The 26,728-nt window shown below is 39.2% G+C and overlaps 1 protein-coding gene across 1 annotated transcript in view; it reads left to right on the top strand.

Moving 5' to 3' along the window:
- The window catches only part of LOC127449554 (cadherin-22-like), a 126,043-nt gene that overhangs the window by 23,794 nt on the left and 75,521 nt on the right, over positions 1 to 26,728 (top strand). The window contains exon 3 of the mRNA XM_051713060.1: positions 20,031 to 20,150. Within this exon, the coding sequence (XP_051569020.1) occupies positions 20,031 to 20,150 (120 nt within the window). The remainder of the gene's footprint in view (positions 1 to 20,030; positions 20,151 to 26,728) is intronic.

Here is a 26,728-nt window from a genome sequence, read left to right on the forward strand (position 1 = left end):
CGCTCTCTAGCGCTGCCTGCTAATGATGTTAGCTTGAAATTACTAGCTGTTTAGTGAAGATTTGGTCTGTTTTTTTTTTTGGTTTTTTTTGTATGACACTTGGTAATGGGATCCACCCATTTCTACTCATATTCCTTATGCTGTAAGTCTTTATATTTGTTGATTTCAAAAGACTAACAAAGATAAGTGGTGTTTGCTATTGCAAGCATCTTTATTATCATTGTGCTTTCTCCATGTACACTGTATGTGTCCTTGCACAAAGAGTTGAAGTTCTTTTTAACTTGACATCAAGTGCATGTTTACAAAGGAAAACGTTTGAAAAATAGAGCAGACGGATGCAAAAACTAGTTTGGTGTGAACAGCCCCTCAGGGTTCTAAAGTTCCCTTTTTGCAGTGTAACTGTCTAAGAAAACCCAGCAGTTATTGTTTTACATTTAACAGTAATAACCCAATTTATTAATATCCACATTCACAAATGTTTTTACAGTATTCATTTTTTTTTCTTCTTAATAATAATAGGCCCATCCAGCTGGACACAACAATATTCAGCCAGGGTTGCGTTTCCCAAAAGCATCTTAAGCTACAGTAAGTAGATTGTAGAAACCATTGGCACCAAAAACTTAAGCTTAATGCTTTTGGGAAATGCAGCCCTGGTCTCATAGTGAAAACGTGACTCCATATACATTCTGTACGTGTCTCCAGGTACAATTCCCTGCAGTTTCCAGACCTTGCTATTTTATGGTATCGATACACTTTTACTCTAACGCATCTTTTGAAAAATGAAAGATTTTAATGCTTGTATTACAGACCCACTTACATATATAAACTTATTCCAACACGAATAGCTTGCACGGTAGCTCAACTGACAGAGCATAGATAGACCAGATAGACCCGATGGACTGCGGTTCAAGTCTAGCCATGAACTCAAGCTGACACGTGACATGACAGAGTCATAGAAGAGTTATGAAATTATGTGGTTGCTTAAGAAAATGTGCTTTTTCATTTAGCTTCTATGTGTTAAAACACTAATGGTGCAGACATTGCACGTGCCTGGCGGATGAAAACTTGACCAGAATATCATTGGGACTTGTGGCTGGGCTCAGTAAGCAACTACCTAGCAACCACCCAGAACACCTTAGCAACCTCATAGAAACACAATAAAAAACACTTCAAACACCTTGGCAACTGCATAGCAACACCCTAGCAACCACCAAGAAAATTCTAGTTGTTAACTTAATTAATTCTCCTTTATATATATATATATATATATATATATATATATATATATATATATATCCTTTTGTCCTCTATCAAATGACCATTAACCTTTCTATTGTGCTATTTGACATCTTTATTCATTAAACAACTTCAAAAGATTGATTTGGCTTAGGGAAATGCATGCCATTAGCTGTACCATCAGCATTTATGAATTATTAAGATACGTATTTCTCATTATATCTTTATGAGATGATAAAGCTGAAATGGACAAGCAAAAGCTCTAAACTAGATTAAACAAATCGGTAGATGTTCTAAGAAAATGGCAAGAGATGCACAGTGTTTGATATGGTTTGCCAAATTATTCACTTCAGGAATATAATGATATAACTGCTCTTAGATCAAGCCCTAATGTCTCGTTGACATTTACAGTAATTCTGCAACAAGAATATGCATTTTATTAGAGCTGGGCAAAATTCCAAATTTAAGAATTGGCCCTCTTGCAACTTATTAAACGTGAATGTGAATTTGAATGAGTGTGAATTTGAATTGATTTGGCCACGTCCCGCAGGATGTTGAATTGGAATAACAAGAAGAGGAATTTACTGAATTCTGCTTCAATTCGCATTCAAACTACAGTACATTTCTACATCCTGTTTGCTACCTCAATTCCAGTTGAGGAATTGAAATTCAGTTCTAAAGCCATTCTCAATTCAATTCACTGAATGCCTGCAGAATTTGATGCATTAATGACTACATAATTATGCTGTCACCCACTTTATCTATTGCAGTGTAGTTGAAATGTCAGCAAGACCAACATTTTCCTCAGTGTGTTGCTTTCTAACAGCTTCTTTTTTTTTTTTCTTTTTTTTTTTACAAAGTCTGACTTTTGTTTATTTTGGGTAAAGCTAACTGTGAATAATTTAACTTAATGAATCGTTTTATTTCTCGAATTATGAGAGTCAAAGTACACACTTAAAAATTTAGACTTCAGCATCATTTTCCTCTCGAAACTCCTCCAAACATGCATAAATAATATGATGCATGTAGATGGTGTGCAACAGATGCTTTACCATAGTTTCAAAGGAAATGTTCAAAACCTCCTTGAATGATTCAGTAATACACTTTCTGCCAGCATCAGATAATAGACACATTTTAAACACACAAAAAAGCTGGCAGTGCCAACATGTTTAAACTTGATTTGCATTTCTTGAATGAAATAGAAGTGCTTGTAAGGCAACAAATAAATAGTATTCAAGTTTGAAGTAAGGTTAGGTTTTAGTCTTTGGATCTGTGCAAATGAAATGCTGCATCAAAGTCATTTCACCACACTCAAACCCATATTACTTTTTTCATGTGGATCACAACAGTGTGAGCCTCAGTCACCATTCACTTTCTTTGTATGGAAAAGACAAAAAAACATTCCCTTTTATGTTCAGCGGAAGGTAGAAGGTCATACAGGTTTGGAACAACACGATGTGATGAACATCAGATTAAAGACTTTTATTCTATTTTTTCGCATTTTAAGAAGGAAGCAAAGAAGAGATAAAGATGTTATGATCTATTTTAAACGGACAAGGTTTAAATATTCAAAATAAATTTGCCTTTACTCAGTGTTAAATTGAATAAAATGGGATTAAAATCTAATCCTCCTCGGCACATATTTAGTGTACTGAGATTTTGAGATTTGCTACGGTAACTGCTCGAATCGATGTGATTCCTGCATCGCCTCAATCCATCTGACAAAAACTTCAGCTTTTGATGTTCACCCAAAAATGAGAATACGATCATTATTTACTCAAACTCATTTAGTTCCAAACTCATATGACTTGATTGTTTATAGACAGACAGACAGACAGATAGATAGATAGATAGATAGATAGATAGATAGATAGATAGATAGATAGATAGATCATTTTATAGCTACATGAATGGATGGATGAATGGATGAATGGATGAATGGATGGATGGATGGATGGATGACGGATGAATGGATAGATCATTTTATAGATACATGGACAGACAAACAGACAGATAGATAGATAGATAGATAGATAGATAGATAGATAGATAGATAGATCATTTTATAGCTACATGGTTGGATGGATGGATGGACAAACGGATGGATGGATGGATAGATCATTTTATAGACAGACAGACAGACAGACAGATAGATAGATAGATAGATAGATAGATAGATAGATAGATCATTTTATAGCTACATGGATGGATGGATGGATGGATGGATGGATGGATGGATGGATGGACAAATGGATGGATGGATGGATGGATAGATCATTTTACAGACAGACAGACAGACAGACAGACAGACAGATAGATAGATAGATAGATAGATAGATAGATCATTTTATAGACAGACAGGCAGGCAGACAGACAGACAGACAGACAGACAGACAGACAGATATACAGACAGACAGACAGATAGATAGATAGATAGATAGATAGATAGATAGACCACGTTAATCCCTGTGGGACTTTCTTTAGAATTGCACTTATCAGGCCATTGACTTTTACAACACAACATTATTCACCTTTTTTGTCTTCTTCTCTGTCTATGTTCTTAATTTTTAAGCGGCCCAGTGAAAAGTGAATCAAGTGTTGAGACGTTCAGAGATATCACTTTTCATGTGAATACACTTCAGCTTTTATGGGACTACTAAATGATCCATAATGTGCGGTGATTTGGAGGAAAGGATGCATTCGGCACAAACGACTATGACAGGGTTAAATAGAGGAGAGACTATGAGCGCGTCAGGCAGACCGCTGTAGCACAAATCTCCTTTACGACTGCAGCTCTTAAATAGCTGTCAGTCTTGCATGAGGTAACTTTGTCCCGCCACCAGCTCCATAAGTCAACCGACTTTCGCACCCTGATGTCACGGGTTGCAGCTTGAAACAGAATTTGTTGACACTATTTTGTGCATAAATCTTACTGACACCATGGGGTGAGGAGGCAATAGCTCTCGAAACACAGTCTTCCATAAGGCCAGGCACATTAAAATTAATTTTATACTAGAGGTTTCATGCCTCTTCATATGCACTTTTTATTGGCTATTTACTGTGCGCTTGGTGGAAAGATCATGCTTTTAATTTGAACATCTATGGCAAAGAAATGTAATTCCGATCAAAAACCAAAGATGCCCATGGACTGCCAACAGTCCGTGCACTGACCACCTTGAGGATATTGGACATAAAATGGCAAGCGCTGACTGAAATTGACAGTTCCAGTCTGATTGACTTTATGTGCAACTGAATTAAGCGCACAAAGGTTTTTTAATGAGCACATCTGAAATCAAAGTTGTGTTTACAAGGTACCAGGTTGATACAATGTGCGTTTAAAGAAGAACTAAATACTAAGGGTTGAGAACTGATTCTTATTTAGATAGAAGGCTGAAAAAAATAAAACAAAATGTAATTAATTAAATACTGGAATCAAATGATTTTCATGACTTTGGTTCTGTGGACAGTTCTCAAACATGTCAAACATGACACCACTTATGTGACCGGTGTAGTTTGATTTCAGAACAAATTACTCTTATGAGCTGGTTCTTCTGAATCTGTATTTTAAAAACGGTACTGTTTAGAGAATAAAAAAACTTACTGGAAGTCATTACTTGCATCATATCTGACTCTAGAACCCAGAACTGTCACTGTGTTAATGCTGGTGAGACTTAAATCAGCGTAATTACAAATACACATAAATGGAAGAATGAATAAAATATCTTTATTAAAAATTCTGTGTAAACACAGCTATTGCAAGAATCTGTTTTATTAGAATCTGAAATGATCTCATCATTTGGTAACAGGCTGCTGAGGGCACTTTATTTCACAGTACTTGTACTTTCAGTATACTTATCCAAGAAATTACTGAGTAATATTAGGTAACTACATGTACTTAATATGGGTTAAGGTTAGGGTTAGGTTTAGGGTTAATACCTAGTAATTTCTGTAGTTGTTGTAATTATATAGTACGTAAATGTAGAACAGTACTGTAAAATAAAGTGCTATCATAATTTCAATTAGAATTGCATTCTTTACTACTAAATAATTCTTCCTTAAATGTACTAAAAGAATCCTTAATGGAGGCATTAAGGAACCGGAATCGTTAAATTCCTGATGATTCCCATTTATAAAATCTTGGTTAAGTTTAGGTTTGGGTTAAACTTAGAAAAAATGGGAGTAAAGTTACGTATTTGTAAGAGCCAACTCGCACTATCATTACGACTTGTCATAAGACCACTTTGGAAATTCTGTCCACATAGACGGATGCAGACATTTTACAATTGTGAACAGAACCGATCATTGTGAAGTGAATTTGATTCCAGTATATTTAAAAATGGAACTGTGTGCAGTTCTGAACCGATTCTCGTTTCCCAGCACTATGGATTAATCTCAAGACTTTGGACAGACCCTGAGATAAACGCAGGTCTCTCGACCAAGGTATCTCCGAGATGTCCAGCCGTTAAAGATAATCTGGAGTGTTTCTACACCAATGTATTGTTTGATCTATATTTTATGCTTGTGCAAATCACGGCTTGTGTGTACAGACGCTGTGGGGAGGAAAGTAAACTACCCTGTCGTGCCGTACACAAGCCCTGGCTAATCCACATCCACCCTCTTGTGTCGCTCGGCAAATATTAACATGAGGTGCAGGATGCAGCAGGTGAAGGGGGCATTGAAACTGAACCTTAGAGCCATATGTGAGATTGCTTCCTGCGGCGATGAGCTTTGATACTTGTAGAATTACAACTCTGGTGACTGACAGTGCTGCCCCCACTAAATCACTCCAAACCACAATTCAGTTTCAGGTAAATCCTTGACTACAGTCATACTGGATGGATGGTTGGATGGATGGGTTGATGGATGGATGGATGGGTGGGTGGGTGGATGGATGGATGGATGGATGGGTTGATGGATGGATGGATGGGTGGGTGGGTGGGTGGATTAATGGATGGATGGATGGATGGATGGGTGGTTGGATGGATGGATGGATGGGTGGGTGGATTGATGGATGGATGGATGGGTTGATGGATGGATGGATGGATGGATGGGTGGGTGGGATTGTGGGTGGATGGATGGGTGGGTGGTGGATGAATGGATGGATGGATGGATGGATGGATGGATGGATGGATGGGTTGATGGATGGATGGATGGGTGGGTGGATGGATGGGTGGGATTGTGGATGAGTGGGTGGATGAATGGATGGTTGTATGGTTTGATGGATGGATGGGTGGGTGGGATTGTGGATGGGTGGATAGATGGATGGGTGGGTGGATGGATGGGTGGGATTATGGATGGGTGGGTGGATGAATGGATGGTTCTATGGTTTGATGGATGGATGGATGGGTGGGTGGGATTGTGGATGGATGGATGGCTGGATGGATGGATGGATGGGTGGGTGGGTGGGTGGATGGATAACACTTTACAAAAAGGTTTGTTAACATCAGTTAATGCATTAGGTACCATGGACAATTAACAATATATTTTTTACAGCATTAATTAATCTTAGTTAATGTATTGTTAGTTCATGTTAGTGCTTTGCCTAATGTTAACAAATGCAACTTCTGATTTTAAAAATGTATTAGTATATGTTTAATTAACATCAACTAAGATTAATAAATTTTATAAAAGTATTGTTCATTATTAGTTCATGTTAACTAATGTTGTTAACTAATTAACAATAGGAACATTATTGTGAAGTGTTACCCATTTTTCTACTATTGTTACTGCGTTTGTAACACATTACAAACAGTAAAATATAACCTTCTCTAAATACAAAATAATCTAGAGCATTTTTTCATGTATTTTTCTTCTTTATCTCTCAGATTTGGTTGGTTGTTTTTGAAGAAAATAAAAAATAAATAAATAAACAAAAATAAATAATAAATAAAGGTTGCAAATATTGAATTCCCAGCCCACTCTTGCAAGATGTTGCAGCTATATAGTGTGTGTGAGTGTGTGAGTGAGTGAGTGAGTGTGAGAGAGTGTGTGTGTGTGTGTGTGTGTGTGTGTGTTTGTGTGTGTGTGTGTGTGTGTGTGTGTGTGTGTGTGTGTGTGTGTGTGTGTGTGTGTGTGTGTGTGTGTGTGTTAGTGCCAGATATGAGTATAACTCTGAAGAGCTGGATCAAGGCCTGAAAACCTTCAGAAAGGTTGTTTTTTTTTCCAAATACAAAACTTATCCTAGTCCAATATTTGCACTTTGTAGAACATACAGCGAGCAGCAACACAATACTGTGACACTCTTGAGGAATCTCTCTTTATCTGCAGTCTGTTTTATGGTTTTGAAATGTAGTAGTCTACCTTAAAACTGTACTGAAATTGTACCATGACAGTATCAAATGGTAATACTATGAAACTTTGTGAACTTTGTTTTATTTATTTATGTATTAATTAATTTATTTGTTTGTTTGTTTTGTTTATATATTTATGTACATAATGTCCTATGCTCTAATTTTACCAAGAATCTTCATACTGGAGGCGAACTATATATAATGATATCTGAACAAAAATATATAATTTAGGATATACAATCTGTTTTGATGACTGTACGTTAATTGTTTTGACAGTTTTGAACATAGTTTAGAAAAATACAGTAAGTCTAATCTGTTGAATATATATATATATATATATATATATATATATATATATATTCTGCATACAGTGTCAGGGAATAATTAGACATAATTATCCAAAATTAAAGATTCTTTAATGTAGGTTTTGCCAATTTGAGTTGCAATTCAGTCAATTCCTCTTCCTGTCACTCCAATTCATGTGGTACATGAATTCCATTTCCAAAAAGACAAGACCATTTATTCAAAACCACAGTAACACCTTGGTACATTTTTGTTAGTTCATCAAGGTTGATTTGCCTGTTTTTGTGCTTCAGTTAATTTAAGTCTATTTTTGTATGTTTCAAGATTCCCATAAGAGTTTTTCTTACAAGTACATTTATTCCTACAAGAAAAGGAACTCATGACCTCATCGTGAATCCGTGGAGGTGCATTAATAAGAGCCATGACAGCGTGTTTTCTTCCTGTTTGAGTGTAGACACAATAAAGTAGCATTTGCATTTATATCGTTTTTCACTGGTGCCATTACTAGACTCTGTGACGGCTGTTGAACAGCGTCATGCTGATTATTTCCAGCAGGAACTTAACCCTCTATGGGACATCGTCATTATAAATGACAGTAAGAATTTTGCTTTCAAAAAACAAAAATAATTTTCAACCAATAATTTTTTGGTTTAGTTCCTTCACATGACATCCCCTTCAGACAAAACAATTAAAAGCTCTTTGCCAAATGTTCAACATTTTTAGCAACAAGGAAGTGAATGAGACAGTAGCACGTTAAGTCACATGCTGTCAAGGTGCCATGGTAACCTCATATTAATTGGAAAATTATATTTAAAAAAAGGTGTTGTCCTGGGACTGTATGTGAACTTGTTTTGAACACCTTAAGTGGCCACCTAGTTCACCTTTGCCTAGAAACAGTCCTGAACTCAACCCAGAGCTGTACATAGAAAGAAATGTTTTCCAAATGTCTATCTATGGGGTTTGTACAACACACTTGTGCTGGCAGACTAAAACATTTATTGACAATATAGCTGACACAATGGCAATGAAAAGATGGGAACAAATCAAGAGCAACAGTGAAGTACTTAAAGATTTAAATAGAACGCCAGTAAAGTACTTAAAGTATTAAAAGGAATGTCTATAAAGGTTTTGAAACACCAAGACATGTTTTCCATTTCATTTCAGACATAGAAAATGCATTTGAATGTCTGGCAGGTTTCAGACAATTTGCCAAAAAACATTTACCCTAATGGAAAAAAGTAAGTAATAAATGATATCTGTACACTGTTCTTTCTGTAGTCCTAAATTTTAAATTTTAGTCATCAAAACTATGAAATAACACAAATGAAAACAAGTTAAACAAACACCATCTGCTCCAACTTATCCATTTAATAATTTTTTATTTTTCTTACCCCATTGGCAAGCAGTTTTTTCCACTAATAGGCATAAACGTTACTGCATTTTGTTATATTTCTTTGAAAACTAAACAAAATATCTTACACATTTAAATAAATGTATCTTGTTTTAAGGGTGTTTAAATATTTGGTCCCACTTTATATTAGGCATCCTTAGCTACTACGTACTAAAGCATGTGATAGAATGTACTTATTATGTACAAATGAGTTGTTACATTGTAATTACATTTAAACCTTTCCCCTAACCCAACCCTTATTCTAAAACCTAACTCAAACCCCAAACCCTATATACTCCTTAACCTACCCGTACCTTAACCTCAGTAGCAGCAGAACAAAATGTAGTTACACAGTAAATACATAATATTGTCTGTATTTAATGTAAGTACACAGTAGTAAAAGACACCTAATATAAAGTGTGACCAAATACTGATTAAGAAAATTATTATTATTATTTATTTATCTATTTTTTTTGCTGTGAATGCACAGAATACCCTCCACGTTTTATCCAAATGTTTGATCATACCTGCCAACACTCCAGATTTTACCAGGTTTCTCCCAAATTTCCACCCCTCCTCCATCTGTACTCCCAATTTACAATTTCTCCCCAAATAAACCTCACGATTTTCTTCATCCACACTTCGATCATACGGGATCGTCCCTTATTTACATATGAAATGATGCGTCCCGTATCGACTCAATACGGGACGCGATTTGTCCCGTACGCTGGTCAGATGGCGTCAATGCGAAATCGTTCCAGATCGTTAATTTAACATTGCTATAAGTTGGACATTTTTCATACGTTGTGTAAGGGACCGTCTGAAAAGTCCACATTGTCACGATTCTGAAGCAGAGGCAGGACTCAAGCGCAGAGTAAAAAAAAAAAAAACTTTATTAATACAAAAATAAACAAAGACAAAAACTCAAACTACCCTATATAACGAGGTAAAGGATGGGCTGGAGGAAAAAGGAAAAAGAACCACACAGGACCGACTGGATGGGGAACAGGACCGATTCGAACAAGACCAACAAACAAGATGAACTGGCACTGGACAGCACACACGAGGAGACTAAAATAGGGAGAGAAATCAAACAGGTTAACAAGCAGGACAGGTGTGACTAATGGACTAATAATAAGCAAACAAGGAGGCGGGGTATGATGCAATACTGAGAGACATACAGCAGAACAGAAAACAAAACACAACACACGCATGCCACGAGTGCACATCGCCAAGACAATGAGGCAATATGCGCTCATGGCAATATGAGCAATCCACGCATTCTCACGCTAGACAAAGCCTGAGTGTACACTGCGAGGCAAACACCACGCGATGCAAGCAACAGGCGACAACACTAGACGAGACACCTGTGCGAGAGTTCGGGCACAATCAAACCCGACATCTCAGACAAAGCGAGCGCAATGTGTGTCCGCGGTCACGAGAGACAGATACAGATTATTGACAAGTTGATGAGTGCGTAACTAAATAGCAAAAAGACAAAACATAAATAAAAATACATATAAACCAACACAGATGTATACATAAATAAGGTAAAGAAGATAAATAATATTTTCTGGGTCAGAAAAGTTCTCAGCATATAAGAAAGGATATACACTTTTTATTATTAATAATTAAAAAAGCATTTATTGCTAAAACTGTGAAGGATGTGGTAAGGGACCTTCTGAATAAATTTCTTGGTATTATTCATGTTCAGTGGGGTATTACTGACCGGTACTGTCACTCACTATACGTATATTACACAGTCTGTGTGGTTCATCTACTCCCTACAGGGGCACCAAAAACTCAACCAGCTGCCGTTCCTCGCACCATGACCCCCCAACCCCCCCCCCCCCCATTTTTCACAATCCAATGTTGGCAGGTAAGTTGATATTTGCCTTTTTAACGACACATTTCAGGTCATGAAAGGGTTGGCAGTCGAGAGAAGAGAGCAAAACGCTATCAGACAGATACTGATCAGGGTGTTTGGCTTCCGCAAAAGTGCGTCACTTTAATGATAAAACGTTGTCCTTTTCTGTAATCCCCTCGGGAGCCACCATTTGTGACAGAAGACAAACTCGATTCTGACACTTCCCGTTAATTAACCTAATTAGCATAGAGCTATTATGTGGCTGGACAGTATCATGACAGGAGACTGCAGCGATGACCTTTCCAGGACACCACCAGCTGTCACCAATTACCTGCAGACCGGTCACCCTGGATAAAGGCCGCGAGATGTCCTTGGGTGCCACTTTCGTGCTCTGTACATTCAGGGAAGAGTTGTCGCTTTTTCTTAAATTCATTTTAGTTCATACAGCACAGTGCATTTGATCATTTAGTGTGATATGCTCACTGTTGGACGATTAATTGCCTTTGCAATGAATCCTAAAGCTTATTTATACTTATTAGGTGAACAGGTTTCATTTAGTGTGCCTATAAAATTATTATGCGCAAATACAGAACTTTTTTGGTCTGCTAGCTAAGGTGCTCGTTTGGTTATATTTCTCCTGTTTGCACACATCTCTGAAATTCTTGACCTCGGCTAGTCGAAGAGTTTTGTTGATTGGTAAAAATGAATCGGGGGTGTGGTTCTGCCATGAAATTCTTTATTTATTTTCCTCAACAAACTAGTTGTAAATATGACGCCAAGCGTACACTGCAAAAAAACTATTTTCTTAATAGTTTTGTCTTGTTTTCCAGTAAAAATATCTAAACATTCTTTAAACAAGATAAATTTACTTGACAAGAAATATTGCTTAAGAGAAAGAATTGCATAAAAGATTGCATTCAGCGAAAACTAGCTCAATTTAGGGAGGTTTATGCTAAAAACAAGAAGGGGGAAAAAAATTGCAAATGCAGTACGAACAATAAACTTAATTCAAAAGGTAAACAAGTCTATTTTTCTTACACCATTGGGACAATTTATGGTAACACTGTACAGTAAGGTTCATTTGTTAACATTAGTTAACTACATTAGTTAACATGAACTAGCAATGAACAATATTTTACAGCATTTATTAATATTAGTTAATGTTAATTAAAACATACTGTACTAATATTATTTTTTTTTTAAATCAAAAGTTGTGTTAGCTAACATTAATTAATGCACTATGAACTAACATGAACTAACAATGAACAATAGTGAACTTCTGGTTATGGCGTGGATGTGAGAAGTCGCGACTTCAAACCCTCTTGCATTGGTTTCAAATAATCCTAATTAAAACCCACTCACAAGTACGACTTAAATAGGTTCAGCTGACATAACAAAAGCCTCAACAATGGCATCAAAACCCTCGGAATCTGACAGCGTGAACCAGGGCCGGCCTGTGGGTTTGTGGGACCCTAGGCGAAATCATGAAAATGGGTCCCCCGGTGTGAAAATCGTCATAACTTTAAAACATCCATAGAACCACTGCAAACGTGATGAGCAGATTGTTTTAATAGAAAGCACTAAAAAAGAAGCACTATACTGTATAGCTCAGTAGATGACAAATAACATGTTAGATTAAAATGTACACGCACACAGAAGGGAATATGTGTATTTTAGGTGCTGTGACAAGTCATCATTTTATCATCTTATTTTGATGGCCTTTCAACTTTTTTCTAGAAGTACAAATAAACCAATGTCTCAATTAATATGAGGTCATGGAAGCTGCAAGTATGATAATTACTGGGTAACATTTTACAACGTTACACGTTGTCCTGCGTGTGTGCGCTCTCAAAACCATTGGACTGCAGAGAATTTCACAATAAAAATCATCAATGTTTCTTAATCTTATGACTTGTTCATTTACATTGCCCGTGTTTACGGGGCCCCCTCAGGCACGTCGGGGCCCTAGGCGGCCGCCTGTATCGCCGGTAGGAAGTGCCGGCCCTGGTGTGAATGACCATAAGATGGAAGAGGAAGACGGCGGTGAGCCCGTCGATAGAAATCCGAGCAATGCTGATATAATGATTGCATTTAAAGCAATGGAAAAACGAGTAAGTACTAAAATTGATGAAGTCCTATCGGTGGTCACCGAGGTTACTGAAAGAATTACGGAAGCTGAGGAATGCATCTCCAGGACCGAGGATGAGATCGTTCAACTGAAAACTTGAGCCTGTACTCTGAAATCTCGATGAAATCATTAACATACAAGATAGATTACTTGGAATGCAGAAGTCGCAGAAATAATCTCCTATTAATTGGCCTTCCAGAGAAGGAAGAAGGAATGGATGCATGCTCTTTTCTGGAAAATTGGTTGCCAGATGGTTTGGGGATGGAATCATCCCAGACACCGTTGAGTATAGTGAGAGCGCATCAGATTACTACTTCCCAGAGAGATAACAGAAGGGAAGATGGTAAAATACATCCGAGAACACTTATTATGAAGTTCCTCAACTTTAAGCAGACGGAAAAGGTGCTTAAGGCTGCTAGAGAACAATTGTGTACAAAGATCACAATCTTTGATTTCATCCTGACTTATCTGCCGAAGTGCACAGAAAACAGAGAACTTATGATGTAGTGCACAAAAAGCTACATGAGAGGGGAATCAACTGGCATCGAATCATTTTCCCAGCTCGGCTGCTTCTTACTCACGGCGATCGTACCATGACACTCGACAGTCCAGAGGATGTGGAACGCTTCATTCAACAAATGGATAACGAGTAAAATGTGTCATATAATCTGCTGATATTTTTATTTTAGTTTATTTTGTTGTTGTTCGAACATTTTTTACAAGGACCAAATGCATGGAATCCTGGATTGGATATTTACTTTGTTACTGACGTTGATATGCCTAAAGAAATGGATATTGGCGGATATTTTCATTTAATATTAAAAGAAGAATGATATACAAGACTCTGATAGGATTAAGAATGAATGGGCTGACAGAAACTTTTTTTTATGACCAGAAGATGGCTTATATGCTAACACCATATTAGAAGTGAATCGTGGGGCAAGGGCGTAGATTCCAGGGGGGATACGGGAGAGGTCACATCAAAACAAGAAAGTACAACCAACCACCCCCCCCCCCACCCCCAATATTTATACCATGATTAACGGAAACATGTAAATGCTTCACGCTGCAACCCCCCAATGTTCAAGCCAAATCTATGCCCTTGGGAACTGGTATCGGTAAAAAAAATTAAGAGGACTGTTTGAGTTCATGTTCTGTTAATTATTTTTTTTTCTTTTATCTTCTTGGTGTGTCACTGTTGTAAATGTTTTAAGGTAATATTTGAATCAATACAAAAGTACTGTATGTCAGAGAAAATTTTTTTTTTTTTTAAATTCATGGAATTGCAGAGGATTGGGTCATCAAAAGAAGGTTAAACAGGTGATGAGTAGGATTAGACAACTACATGCAACATGGTGTTCATACAAGAGATGAAAGGGGATGTATTGAGAATAGAGAGGAGATGGCATGAGCCTTTTCAGCATGCTATACCACACAGGCAAGAGGGGTGATGATTATTGTACACAAATCAGTGCCAATACAAGTCCAGAATATTATCAAAGACCCAGCTGGTAGATTCATAATTATTCAGGGAATTATTTTGACAGAGAAATTAAATCTATTGAATATATATGGTCCTAATAATGATGAACCCAAGTTTTATAGTAATATGTTTTATTCGTTTCATCTTTACCTGGTCAACATGCTATAGGGGGTGATATGAACTGCACTTTGGATACATAGAATGATCGCTCTACCTCCCCATAGATATACAGCTATATACTGTATATATATATATATATATATATATATATATATATATATATATATATATATATATATATATATATATATATATATATATATATATATATATATAATAAAGATAAATTGATTAAAACTCTCTTAGAAATTATGATAGAAGCCTTTAAGAATGGTATTCTTCCTACTTCTATGAGAGCTTTAATTACACTTCTTCCAAAACTGGGAAAAACTAACAACAAGTGTGAAAACATGCGCCCTATAAGTCTTTTAAATTCTGATACAAGATTTTGTGTACATTTTTAGCAAGGAGATCGAAATTGCAATACCATACTTAATAGGGAGTGATCAGAATGGTTTTATTTTGCACAGACAAGGATGTCATAATGTTAGAAGAGTATTGAATATTCTGCATAATCAGAAGGGAAAGGTAGATACTGCTCTGTTATCACTAGATGCAGAAAACGCGTTTGACAGGGTAGAATGGAATTATCTTTTCGAAGTGCTCAATAGTTTTGGACTTGGAGAGAATTTTTGTAATTGGGTTAGGGTTATATAAGAACCCCACTGCTGACGTTCTGACCAATAGCATGGTGTCAAAACCATTTATTGTGTCTAGAGGTTGCATGCAAGGTTCATATTGGCCATTGAACCGTAGAGGTCATAGGGATATTCAAGATATAACAACTGGTAGTATGGAACTGTAACAAGGTTAACGATGGGAAAGGAGGAGGTGGGAACTGGCTGAACAGTCAAAGTAATATTTTAATTAAACAGAAAGACACACAACATAAACACACACATGGCAGCTGCATGTGGCTCTCTTGAACTGCTGCGTTCCACTGCATTTATCCCTCTCCTCAGCTGAGTAGCCCAATTGGGGGCCAGGTGTGTGTAGTCACGTGCGTAGTGCCCTTCTGGCTGCACCTGACGGCAGGCTTTTCCCCTCCTCTCTAAGGCTGGGGAGGGGGACGAGGGGAGGGAAAAACAAAACAAAAACAAAAAAGAGGAGAGGGAAAGGGCAAGGCGGAGCGACAGTGAGAGAGAGAGAGAGGAGAGACAGAAAAAAAAACTTGCTCGCCGGTTTCAAAGACGCCGTCGCCTGGTCCTCGATCACTCCTCCACCCTCTGGCAGATGACAGCAGCTCCTCCCTGGGCAGTCCAGAGCCAGTCCTCCGACCCCTGGTGGATGGAATGACCCTCCGTGTTTTGGTGCCCGGTAGGGAACTCCTCCGCCCCTGGCAGCGGCTCCACTGCTCCAGGCGGCCAGCAGAGAGCCCCTCCTCCCCTCATGGATGGCAGCCATTCCTCTGCGTCCAGGCAGTTGGCAGCAACTCCTCCGTCCCCCGGCGGATGGACGCGACTGCTCCTTTGGGTGGATAGCAGTGACGAGGACTCCACGACAGTGCATCCCTCCTCCTTCCCGGGCTTTGGCACCAATGTAACAAGGTTAACAATGGGAAAGGAGGAGGCGTGTGGCTGCATGTGGCTGTCTCTCTCTCGAATTTCCGTGTCCCGCCGCATTTATCCCTCCCCTCGGCTGATTAGCCCAATCAGGGTCCGGGCGTGCATAGTCACAGCCCGGCCCCACCCTTCTCCTCATCACAGGAACATATAATTTTTAGAAAATATCTGGATACATCTAGAAGTGGACTTCTTTACCCATCTCTGTAGTAGAGAGGATTAATATATTAAAAATGATTGTATTGCCTAAATTATTATATCTGTTTCAAAATATCCCCTTGCCAATTCCTAGTGGCTTATTTCATAGACTCCAGACGATCTAGACTCTAGATTATCTCTTTTGTATCTACCATTTGATAGGGGTGTACTCCAATGCCTTAACATTCAATGGTATTATTTGGCTGCCCAACTAAGATCTATTATGTTTTATTTTTCATCTCAAGACCCACCCTCATGGTTAGATATGGAAATTAGTTCAGTTAAAGCAGACCTATTTTTACAATCATATCTTTATGCTTCGAATTTTAAAGAACTTAAAATTAGAAGTAGAAATTTAGCTAATCCTATTGTTTTGAATATGATCAATGTGTGGCATGAAACACAGAGTAATTTGGACATTTCCAGTACAAACTCTCTATCTCGTTATAGCCCTATATAGGGAAATGATACATTCATACCAGGCCGAGTCGATGCACGGTTTAAATTATGGGCAGAGAAGGGTATTAAGAAAATATAAGACTTATACTGTATATGTTGGGCAAATGTATGTCTTTTCAGGAATTAGTTAATAAATTTGATATACCCAGAAATAATTTTTTTTAGGTATTTACAATTAAGACGTATTGTATTTTCATCTCAGAATCGCACTGTAGATACTGTATGCCATCTTTGTTGATTTTGGAAAAATAAATCTCCAAAGATTGTTATGGTAGGGATCTGACATCACTACTATACAACTTGTTGGTAGCAGGTTCCCAGGAGTCTTCTGATTCTCGGTTAGAGGCTTGGAGGAAAGATATTGACTGAAACTGTTACAATACAAGTTTATGTAACTCCAACACTATTACATCAATTTAACGTCAATATTACAGATACTTGTTCTAAATGTAAAACATGTAAGGATACTTTTTATCATTGTATTTGGGAGTGTGAAGTGATTTTGAAATTCTGGAAAGAAGTAAACTATATGATTGATAAGATCATCAAGGTTACTAGCCCTCTTGATTCCAAAATGTTTATATTTCATCTATACCCACATAATCTGAGTCTGAGAAGAGAGGAATGTACATTTATAAATATGTGCATATTACAACAAAGTGTCTTATCGCTCTTTATTGAAAAAACTAAACAAAAACTGATTGACCAAGCATAGGGATATGGGTAAAAGAAAGGGCAATTAATATGTCACTGGAGAAAATAACATACATTATTAAAGATGGATATAAGGCTTTTGAAGACACTTGGAGTCCCTTTATAACATTCTTGAAAAATGAAGATACTGGGGATATGTTAGATGGGATAATAGTGTAAATGTTGAAGGAAATGTCATGTGCTAAGAAACGCTTAGTGTCGTATGTGTATTTGTGTTAAGAATGTGTGTTTTGGAAATAGTTAGTTTTGTAAATTGAAAACCAATATATATATATAGAGAGAGAGAGTTTTGACATGAACTTTATTACCACCTGCCAGAGGAATCTCCAAACTGTAAATGTAGGAACTGAATTTAGACTTTGCGTTAAAAACAGACCTGCTATTGAAACATCTAAGCGCAATGACCTATTTCTCAGGAAAATAGCAAATTGCTCTTTGTGCCACTTCATTAACATACAATACACCCAAAGTTTGCATGAATACACACATAGATAGCGCAAACACCCCCATCCACGGCCACTTGCTCTTAGAATTAGTGCTCTCATGAAAATTGGACAAGCACGGTTGTTGTGCTTTCATGAAAATAGAGCCCTTAATAGCTTATACCATTTTGCTTCTCAAGTAAATATACTGTTGTAACAGGGGTTAAAATGAGCAAGTAGGAGGCGGGAACCGGCTGAAAATAATATTTAATGAAACAAAAAGACACAAAACACAAACACGGCAGCTGTGTGTGGCTCTCTCTTCCGAACTGCCGCATCCAGCTTGGCTTTATCCCTCTCCTTGGCTGATTAGCCCGATTGGGGGCCAGCCGTGGGCACTCACAGCCCAGCCCCGCCCTCCTCCTCATCACACTCCTCCCTCCTCATATCCGAGAGGGGGCATTGCTTCTCCGTCCACGCCTGCCGACAGGCTTTCCCTGCCTTTGGAGACCTGGGATGGAGACAAGGGGAGGAAAAAGGGGAGAGGGAAAAAGCGAGGTGGAGTGACAGTGAGAGAGAGAGAGGAGAGAGAGAGAAAAAAAATTGTCGCTGTCGCCTGGTCATCGACCACTCCTCCACCCTCTGGCGGACAACAGCCCCTCCTCCCCGGGCGGACCGGAGCGAGTCTTCCGACCCCTGACAGCTGCTCCACCGCTCCAGGCAGCCGGCAGTGAGCCCCTCCTCCCCTCGCGGACGACGGCCATTCCTCTGCGTCCAGGTGGCCGGCAGCGACTCCTCCATCCCCCGATGGATGGCCACGGTTGCTCCTTTCGGCAGACGGCAGTGTCGAGGACTCCACGACAGCACATCCCTCCTCCTTCCCGGGTTTTGGAACCAATGCAACAGGGGTTAAAATGGGCAAGGAGGAGGTGGGAACCGGCTGAACAGCCAAAATAATATTTAATGAAACAAAAAGACACAAAACACAAACACACACATGGCAGCTGCATGTGGCTCTCTCTCCCAAACTGCTGCATCCGGCTCGGCTTTATCCCTCTCCTCGGCTGATTAGCCCACCCTCCTCCTCGTCACAACTAATATATATATATATATATATCATTTCTTTTTTTGTGTGTGTATTTGTGACTGACTCCAAACACTCATACTTTGTATTTTTATATTTTTAATAAGTAATTTTCCAGGCAAAACATTGGCAACACTTGTGCAGGGGCTTGCTTGCATTTGTGCTATATCATAACATTTTGAAGCTTACATGAGAACGTAAAAACAGACGTGGACTTTGTGACTTAAAACGCCCAGTCAGTGCAGTCAATCTTGACTAAGTCTTGACTAAGATTTATATTGTACAGTCTGACATATAAAAAATTGTTGATGTCGCTCATTCAGTCTTGGCTTTTACTCAAGATCCCACTGGAGTCATATCGTACAATCTGACAAGAAACAATCAAGAAAAAAATAGCACATTGTGTACGGGCTTACCTCTCTCTCTCTCTCTCTCTCTCTCTCTTTCTGTTTTATCTTTCATCAGGCTTTTGTTGCGAGAAATGAGCATTCCCATCAGGAATAAGCTTAATATGCTGCAGGCTTTGCTTTAGTTAAAACGTGGGACTAAATGTAAATATGTGCTTTGCGTTTGGAGCCGCGGGGCTGTTGAGACACACACAACTGGCTCAGAAAAAAGTGTTGAATAAATTTGCTTTAAAGAACAGCTAAATGCTCTTGAAACGCTTACAACTTGACTAATGAGATCCATGTTGTTTTAAAACTGTTTTATGAAATGTCAGTGTAAACTGCAGAATAACAGTTATCATGAAAGCAATTCATGTTTTCACTACAGGGACTTCGGTGATGAAGGTTATGGCCTCTGACGCGGACGATCCGACCTATGGAAGCAGCGCACGGATAGTTTACAGCGTTCTGGATGGAGAACTATTCTTTACCGTTGATCGACAAACCGGTAAGGACATAAATTAGTTTTATATTTAGATTTAATAATGTTGTGCAAAGTGACTTATATGGTTTCCTACTGAAACAGGGATAATCACTGTTATTAAAAGTATATATATATAGTATATATGCTGTATATATACTGTAGTCCTACATATATTGTTGATTACAAATGTACATTTTATTGCAAAATATTCAGATATACATAAATCTATAAACAGTTTGAGAGTGTAGGGAGAGCAGCTCGATTGCATAATTTACAGTGCATCATGGGAGTGGTCGGTTGCTCCTTTGGCACGCTTTGTTGGCTGCGATTCTCTGACTGGTGGATTGTTTCTCTTCAGCATCATGGGTAGTGTAGTTCTTCACCAGGAAGTTTGCTATTAAACACAATTTTGAAAAACTGAAGTTTAAATAACATGGACTGATGGCTTCAAAAGAAGCATAGACCATCGATTAACAACCTAACTCACGGAAGGTCTGTCTTTAAAGGTTTATAAGTTATCGTTAAAAATCAATTAGCCTATGGAAAAAATGTATGGGATTTTTACTTCAAGAAGCAGACAGTTGTGTTTTATTGACTGCACTATAGATTTGTTTCCTTTGAAGATGTTCAACATTTGTAGTGTTGTTAGTTAGTAAATATTACACCAAAAAACAAATTTTATCAAAGAAATAGTTCACCCAAAATTACAAATTATGTTATCATCTCCTCACCCACGTTTTAAATCTATATGTTATTATTGATTACTGTGCAATACAAAAGAAATTTAGAAGACTCTTTACACAACTGTATCCGAAATGACAATTCAAAGTAACCTATTTTTCGTATTTGGGTGTACTGTAACTTTAAGTGAGTGTGCTTTGCTATGTCCACCGTCGTGGTCCAGGAACGCCACCTGTGGCTGAATCTGGTCGAGATGAGGGACGCGGACAAGGTTCGCTTTCTCAACGCCCCCATCTCCCAGATCGGCTTATTCGGCGACACCGTCGAGGACTTCGCCCAGCAGTTCTCAGCGGTGAGGAAGCAGACGGAGGCTATACAACACATCTTGCCCCAGCGTGGCTCAAGATCCCGTATCCCGTCTGCTCGCCGATGGCCCCCTGCAGGGGCGAAAGCCCAGGCTGCTCCGCCTCAGCCCGAGCCAAGTTCTCGGCCCCAGCGTAGAGCCCCCTGCAGGAAGCTGACACCCCCACCTCACGGGCCGGCACGAGGACTCAGAAGGCTCCTAAGCGCCCCTGAGACAGACGACCCAGGGAGCGAGATGTCTGCTGCAAACCTGGAGCTGGTATCCAGACCACTCCATCCCCCGGTGGAGGGCCGGGAGGTAAATCCTTGGTTTCCTTTTCTTTTATGTTCGCCACACCCCGAATGGGCTGTGGTACCCACATTCTCAAAAGAGCAGTTTCCTCACTCCCTTGGTCACATAGCCAGTGCTTACGAGCACTGCGACCAGACGCACGAACGCAGGCCCCCCGCCTTCACGCGTCCGGTTGCACCACACTCACACCCACGGCCAGGTGGTTGTGATGGACTGCGAGGACGGTCAAAAAGTCCCTCCTCCCCCGTCGCCGACCCCCCCGACGCCGGGTACATGGAGAAGGTAAGTGCTTCAAGGGTCCCCTCAGCGCAGCCATGAGTTCGAGATGAAGCGAGGCTTCTCAACATGGCACTTCATCGTACCGAAGAAAGGTGGTGGGTTGCGGCCAATCTTGGACCTGCGAGTTCTGAACTGGGCCTTGCACAGACTCCCGTTCAAGATGCTGACGCCAAAGCACATTTTGCCGTGTGTCCGGCATCAAGATTGGTTCGCGGCGGTAGACCTGAAGGACGCGTACTTTCACGTCTCGGTTTTACCTCAACATAGACCCTTCTTATGGTTTATTTTCGACGGCCAGGTGTATCAGTACAAGGTCCTCCCCTTCGGCCTGTCCCTGTCCCCTCGCATCTTCATGAAAGTCGCAGAGGCAGCTCTTGCCCCATTAAGGGAAGTGGGTGTCCGCATACTCAACTACCTCAATGACTGGCTGATTCTAGCTCACTCTCGAGAGTTGCTATGCACACACAGGGACCTGCACGACCTGCAAGCAAAACGTGCCTGGAGTTCGGTCCGGGCATCTCTCACGTGATCCTGAGACCCCGACTGGGCTATGTGCCCAAGGTTCCCACGACCCCTTTTAGGGACCAGGTGGTGAACCTGCAAGCACTGCCCCAGGGGGAGGCAGACCCAGTCCTGACGTCGCTGTGACCAGTGCGTGCTTTGCGCAACACCCAACACCTTTGTGAGGTTATACAACCTCCGGGTGGAACCGGTTTCGTCCCATGTTGTGGCACGCACAAGCAGGTAAGTCCAGGACAGCCGGCCGGGTATATCGCTTGAGCATAGCGCCTTTCACCTCCCTTGAGCTGAAGACGTGCGCCGTTAACTCCCAGTAGTGTTCACAAACTGTGTTCCCTGTTTCATTTCTTCCGAGCCCTGTGGCAGACGAGTTTTCAGAGAGACTCGCTGCCAGCCCAGTACATGTGCTAACTAAAACCCCATACTGGGGTAGGTACTCTGCATGTGGCGGTTCCCCGTAGGTAACACCATGCGACGTATGTCTTCCACTAATTCGTTTCCCTGTTGGCAAACAGCGTCTTCCTTGGGCAGAGGCCCCTCTGCCCCAGTTTCCATGCTTGTAGTAACTCCTCCCCCGTAGGGTAGGACCTACCATGGGACTTCTCCACATGGCATACTCCCGACATAGCTCGGCAAAACCATGTGATGTATTTCCACTTAAATATCCCCCCCTCTGTCTGGGCGAGTTGTGGTCTCTGTGGTGTCCTCCCCTTGGGAGGGACCCCCCCGACTAGACCTGGTCGGCCCAGACGGATAATCCCCCTTTTTTTAGGGAGTGGGAAAAAAAAGGGGATAAGAGGCCACGACTGGGCTAGCCCGTCTCTATCTTTTGGGTAGTCGACTTGTCCCAAAGGGCCGTTCGACACAACAGTGTTGGGGGAGGTTACGTGTTGGCCTGGTGCGCTGGCTACGAGGCAAACAGTGGTCTGCCCGTCACACACCGCCAGTTCACGTAACACAGTTCAGCCAGTTGTGGTGTTTTTGTATGGGGACCCCTATGTGTCCCTCCTGCCAAAACGCTGAACTACCCTCTGAAATGGCCGGGACCTTGTCTCGGCTCCTCAGCATAAAACCTGAATGAGTGGTTGCATACTAGCTCCTTTTATACCCGTATGTCTGGGGGAGTGGTATGCAAATACCACTCAGCAATTTTCATTGGCCTTTTATCAAAGACCAGAGGTGTCTCGGGCTCCCAAGAGTGACCCCTAGTGTCACTACATCGACACAATGTCTCATTCCCTCCATCAGGGAATGGAGGTTACGCAAGTAACCAGGACGCTAAATACTTTGCATTCAGATTACACACAACACTGGTCTTGAATGTTGCTCTTAAAATTTCTTTGGAGAAATAAAAATTAGACCATCGTTGATGTATTGTTAGAGTATAGAGCTACAGTATAAAATTATATATGGATAGCATTGCTCAGATCATTTTTATTTGGGAGAAATGAATGAGAAATATTTGAGTTCATATTGAGATCTCTGACTTTTGATTGCAGACTTTGGGATCTTGGCAAATCTAGTCTCTCATTGAAGAATTTATCTATTTATTTATTTATTGAGATATTAACAAAGGCTCATTTGTGATTTTTCTTTCTAATTAACTAATGTACGTCTACTAAGAAACTCGGAGTTCCTTCAAATGTCTTTCAGGTAGAGCGCTTTGAATGGGTAAAACTTTAGATGGATTCTTATAATGACTCTTACCTGAGGCCAGCAACTTTATGGAGTTGAAAGCAGGAGTGAATCGTGACTTGTGCACTTGAAAGCACCAGTCGCATCTTTACCGCTGAGCTCCGCGTACAGATGCATTGTACCACAAAAACATTGCCGGTGGCAAACTATTCTTTGCTGGGAATGCGGTGGCACCGTAGTGTGACCACATAAGCAGACAGCAAAAGACAGGGAGATAAAAACAAAGAACAAAAAGACACTGAGGAGAAACTGACATAGACAGCCAGGAAAAAGTTTGTTTGTTGCACAGACCCAAAAGGAATTCTGTGCTTTTTTCCAAATAAGAGTTTGACTGCAGAAAAAAGTGTATTTTATTGCTTTATGTTCAAAATTGTTTCAGAATATAGTGCTGTTTGGGTAAATCTAATAAAAACATTTTCAGATCATATTTCACTAAAAAAAAAAAAAAAAAAAAAAAAAAAGCAAGAATTTATTTTTGCATAAAGAAAGTGAAGCCTAATTTTGTTCCACAGAGTCTGAGTGTAAAAAATGACATTTACAATGCATTGTACTTATGTAATGTGACGTATTTGAGTAAAACATGATATTCAATGGGAACAAATGTAGAGCAGGACTTCATTTTATTCATTGGAAATGATTGGATTGTTCAAAGTGGGTGTTACATTTCTTAATGGAGTCGGGTGGTTGAAGGGGAGTGCTGAAAAGCAAGAGGGATTTGTGACATCATTCAAAAAGTAAAGTTGTTATAGAGTTGGAGTATATAAAAAAAAAAAAAAAAAAAAAAAGAACAAAAATTGGAGCATATCATTGCATTTTAATAAAGGGGCTAAATGTCTTGAAAACAAACTTTTTTTGTAACTTTTTTATTTTTTTAATATTATTTTTAAATTGGGAATAACATGCACAGATGAATCAAGCGCAATAAGACCAGAGATTTAAGGACTGTTTTCAGCACAAACAGGGCTACAATAATATGTGAGCAACATGTATGTACATGTTTGTATTTTTGAGAAAATAACGTTTATGCGTGGTTTTTAAAAAAACTAAAATTAAGTCACTGAAATAAGGCCATATAACACCTACTAAACATTTGTTCACAAGACTTTTGAGGACTGGATCTTGTAGCCTAGAGTTTTTGCTACAAAAATGATGTGAAAACCATCCTGATCACTCATTCATACAAAACAATATAGTCATTTAACTTTTGTAAGACATTTTTAGTGTTAGAAAGACCATATGCGAGGAGGCGTGAATGATCATGAATATTGATGTGATTCACACCTGAGGAGACAAAGACTCCTCCCCTGAGAGCGAATGAATGTGAGGAGACTTAATGGTTGAATGTATTGTTTGTAGTTTAAGTTAAAAGAAGTAATCTGACTATACATTTTCTTTACATAAAGACTTTACTTTAGACTTACACTACCGTTTAAAAGTTTTAGATCTGTAAGATTTTTTAATGTTTTTAAAAGAAGTCTCTTCTGCTCACCAAGGCTGCATTTATTTGAACCAAAATACAGCAAAAACAGTGATATTGTGAAATATTTTTACAATTTAAAATAACTTTTCTATTTGAATATATTGTCAAATGAAATTTATTCCTGTGATCAAAGCTGAATTTTCAGCATCATTACTGCAGACTTCAGTGTCACATGATCCTTCTAATATGTTGATTTTCTAATATGGGCATATTTACAGCACATTTTACACATTTACACCCAAACAGATATTTGCAAGCACAAGCTTCGTTGATGATAATGAGGCAACATAAACACTAGTTAAAATATAATCTAAACATTCATATTATTTTTATATCATATTACATATCATATTTTCATCATACAGCATACAATTTAAATACCTGCTTTAGCCGAAATATTTAAATGTAATTAAAACTTGCCTATTAGGACATATTTCAAATTTCAAACTTTGAATCCTGGCTGGCAAGTCTGGAAATAGTCCAACTAGTAAAATATGTCCATGTTTATATAAAATAGCATGTCAACTAATGTAAGTAAAACTAAATGACTTACTCATCCGGAATTGTATCCTCGGCTGGATCAAGACGCTCTTCAAAATGTAAACGTTCATCGTCGGAGTCCCGCTCTTCTTCTGAGGAAAATGTGAACTCTTCCTCTCTATCCAGGACCATCTGTAGAGCTTCCTCACCTGTGTAGCGTGCCATCTTCCAAACGCGCAGGAAAGTGAATGAATCTGATGATGAACTTGATGTTTTTTAAGGTACTGTTTGGGGCGTTTACCATTTAGTAAACAGTAAATAGCACGCTCTGCTGGTGGGTGTGATCTCATTAGGGATAATTAGCTGAGCCAGGAGAAACTGTACATCGCTTTGTTTCATACAGATTACATTGCAGGAGAATATTTGTTTTAAATTTGAATAGTTTTATTTAAAAGTAGACATTTTAAGCTTTCTGTAGACATATGTTTCACTTGTTGTCACTTCATTTTTGTGACGTGTTTCAGAAAGATGCTCGTGGAGGACAGAGACGGCTGAAAGCGCACCCTGTTTATTTTATTTATTTTACAAAAGCACAAAGTATTATTGTTATTGTGAGTGTACACAAATAAAAGTAGACCCTTTATGGTTTCTAATGATGTCTTATACTTATCTGTATGCCCAAAAATGACGGAGTATTTTAAGTTGTTTCAGCTGTTATGCTGACCCCAGAGGGTTAAAAACAGTAATTGCAATGTGATTTGAGAAATACAACAGAGTCGAAGATTATCAGTGAATAACAACTCAAATTTTGGT

The sequence above is a fragment of the Myxocyprinus asiaticus genome, chromosome 12 (assembly GCF_019703515.2).
Source record: "Myxocyprinus asiaticus isolate MX2 ecotype Aquarium Trade chromosome 12, UBuf_Myxa_2, whole genome shotgun sequence".
NCBI lineage: Eukaryota > Metazoa > Chordata > Actinopteri > Cypriniformes > Catostomidae > Myxocyprinus > Myxocyprinus asiaticus.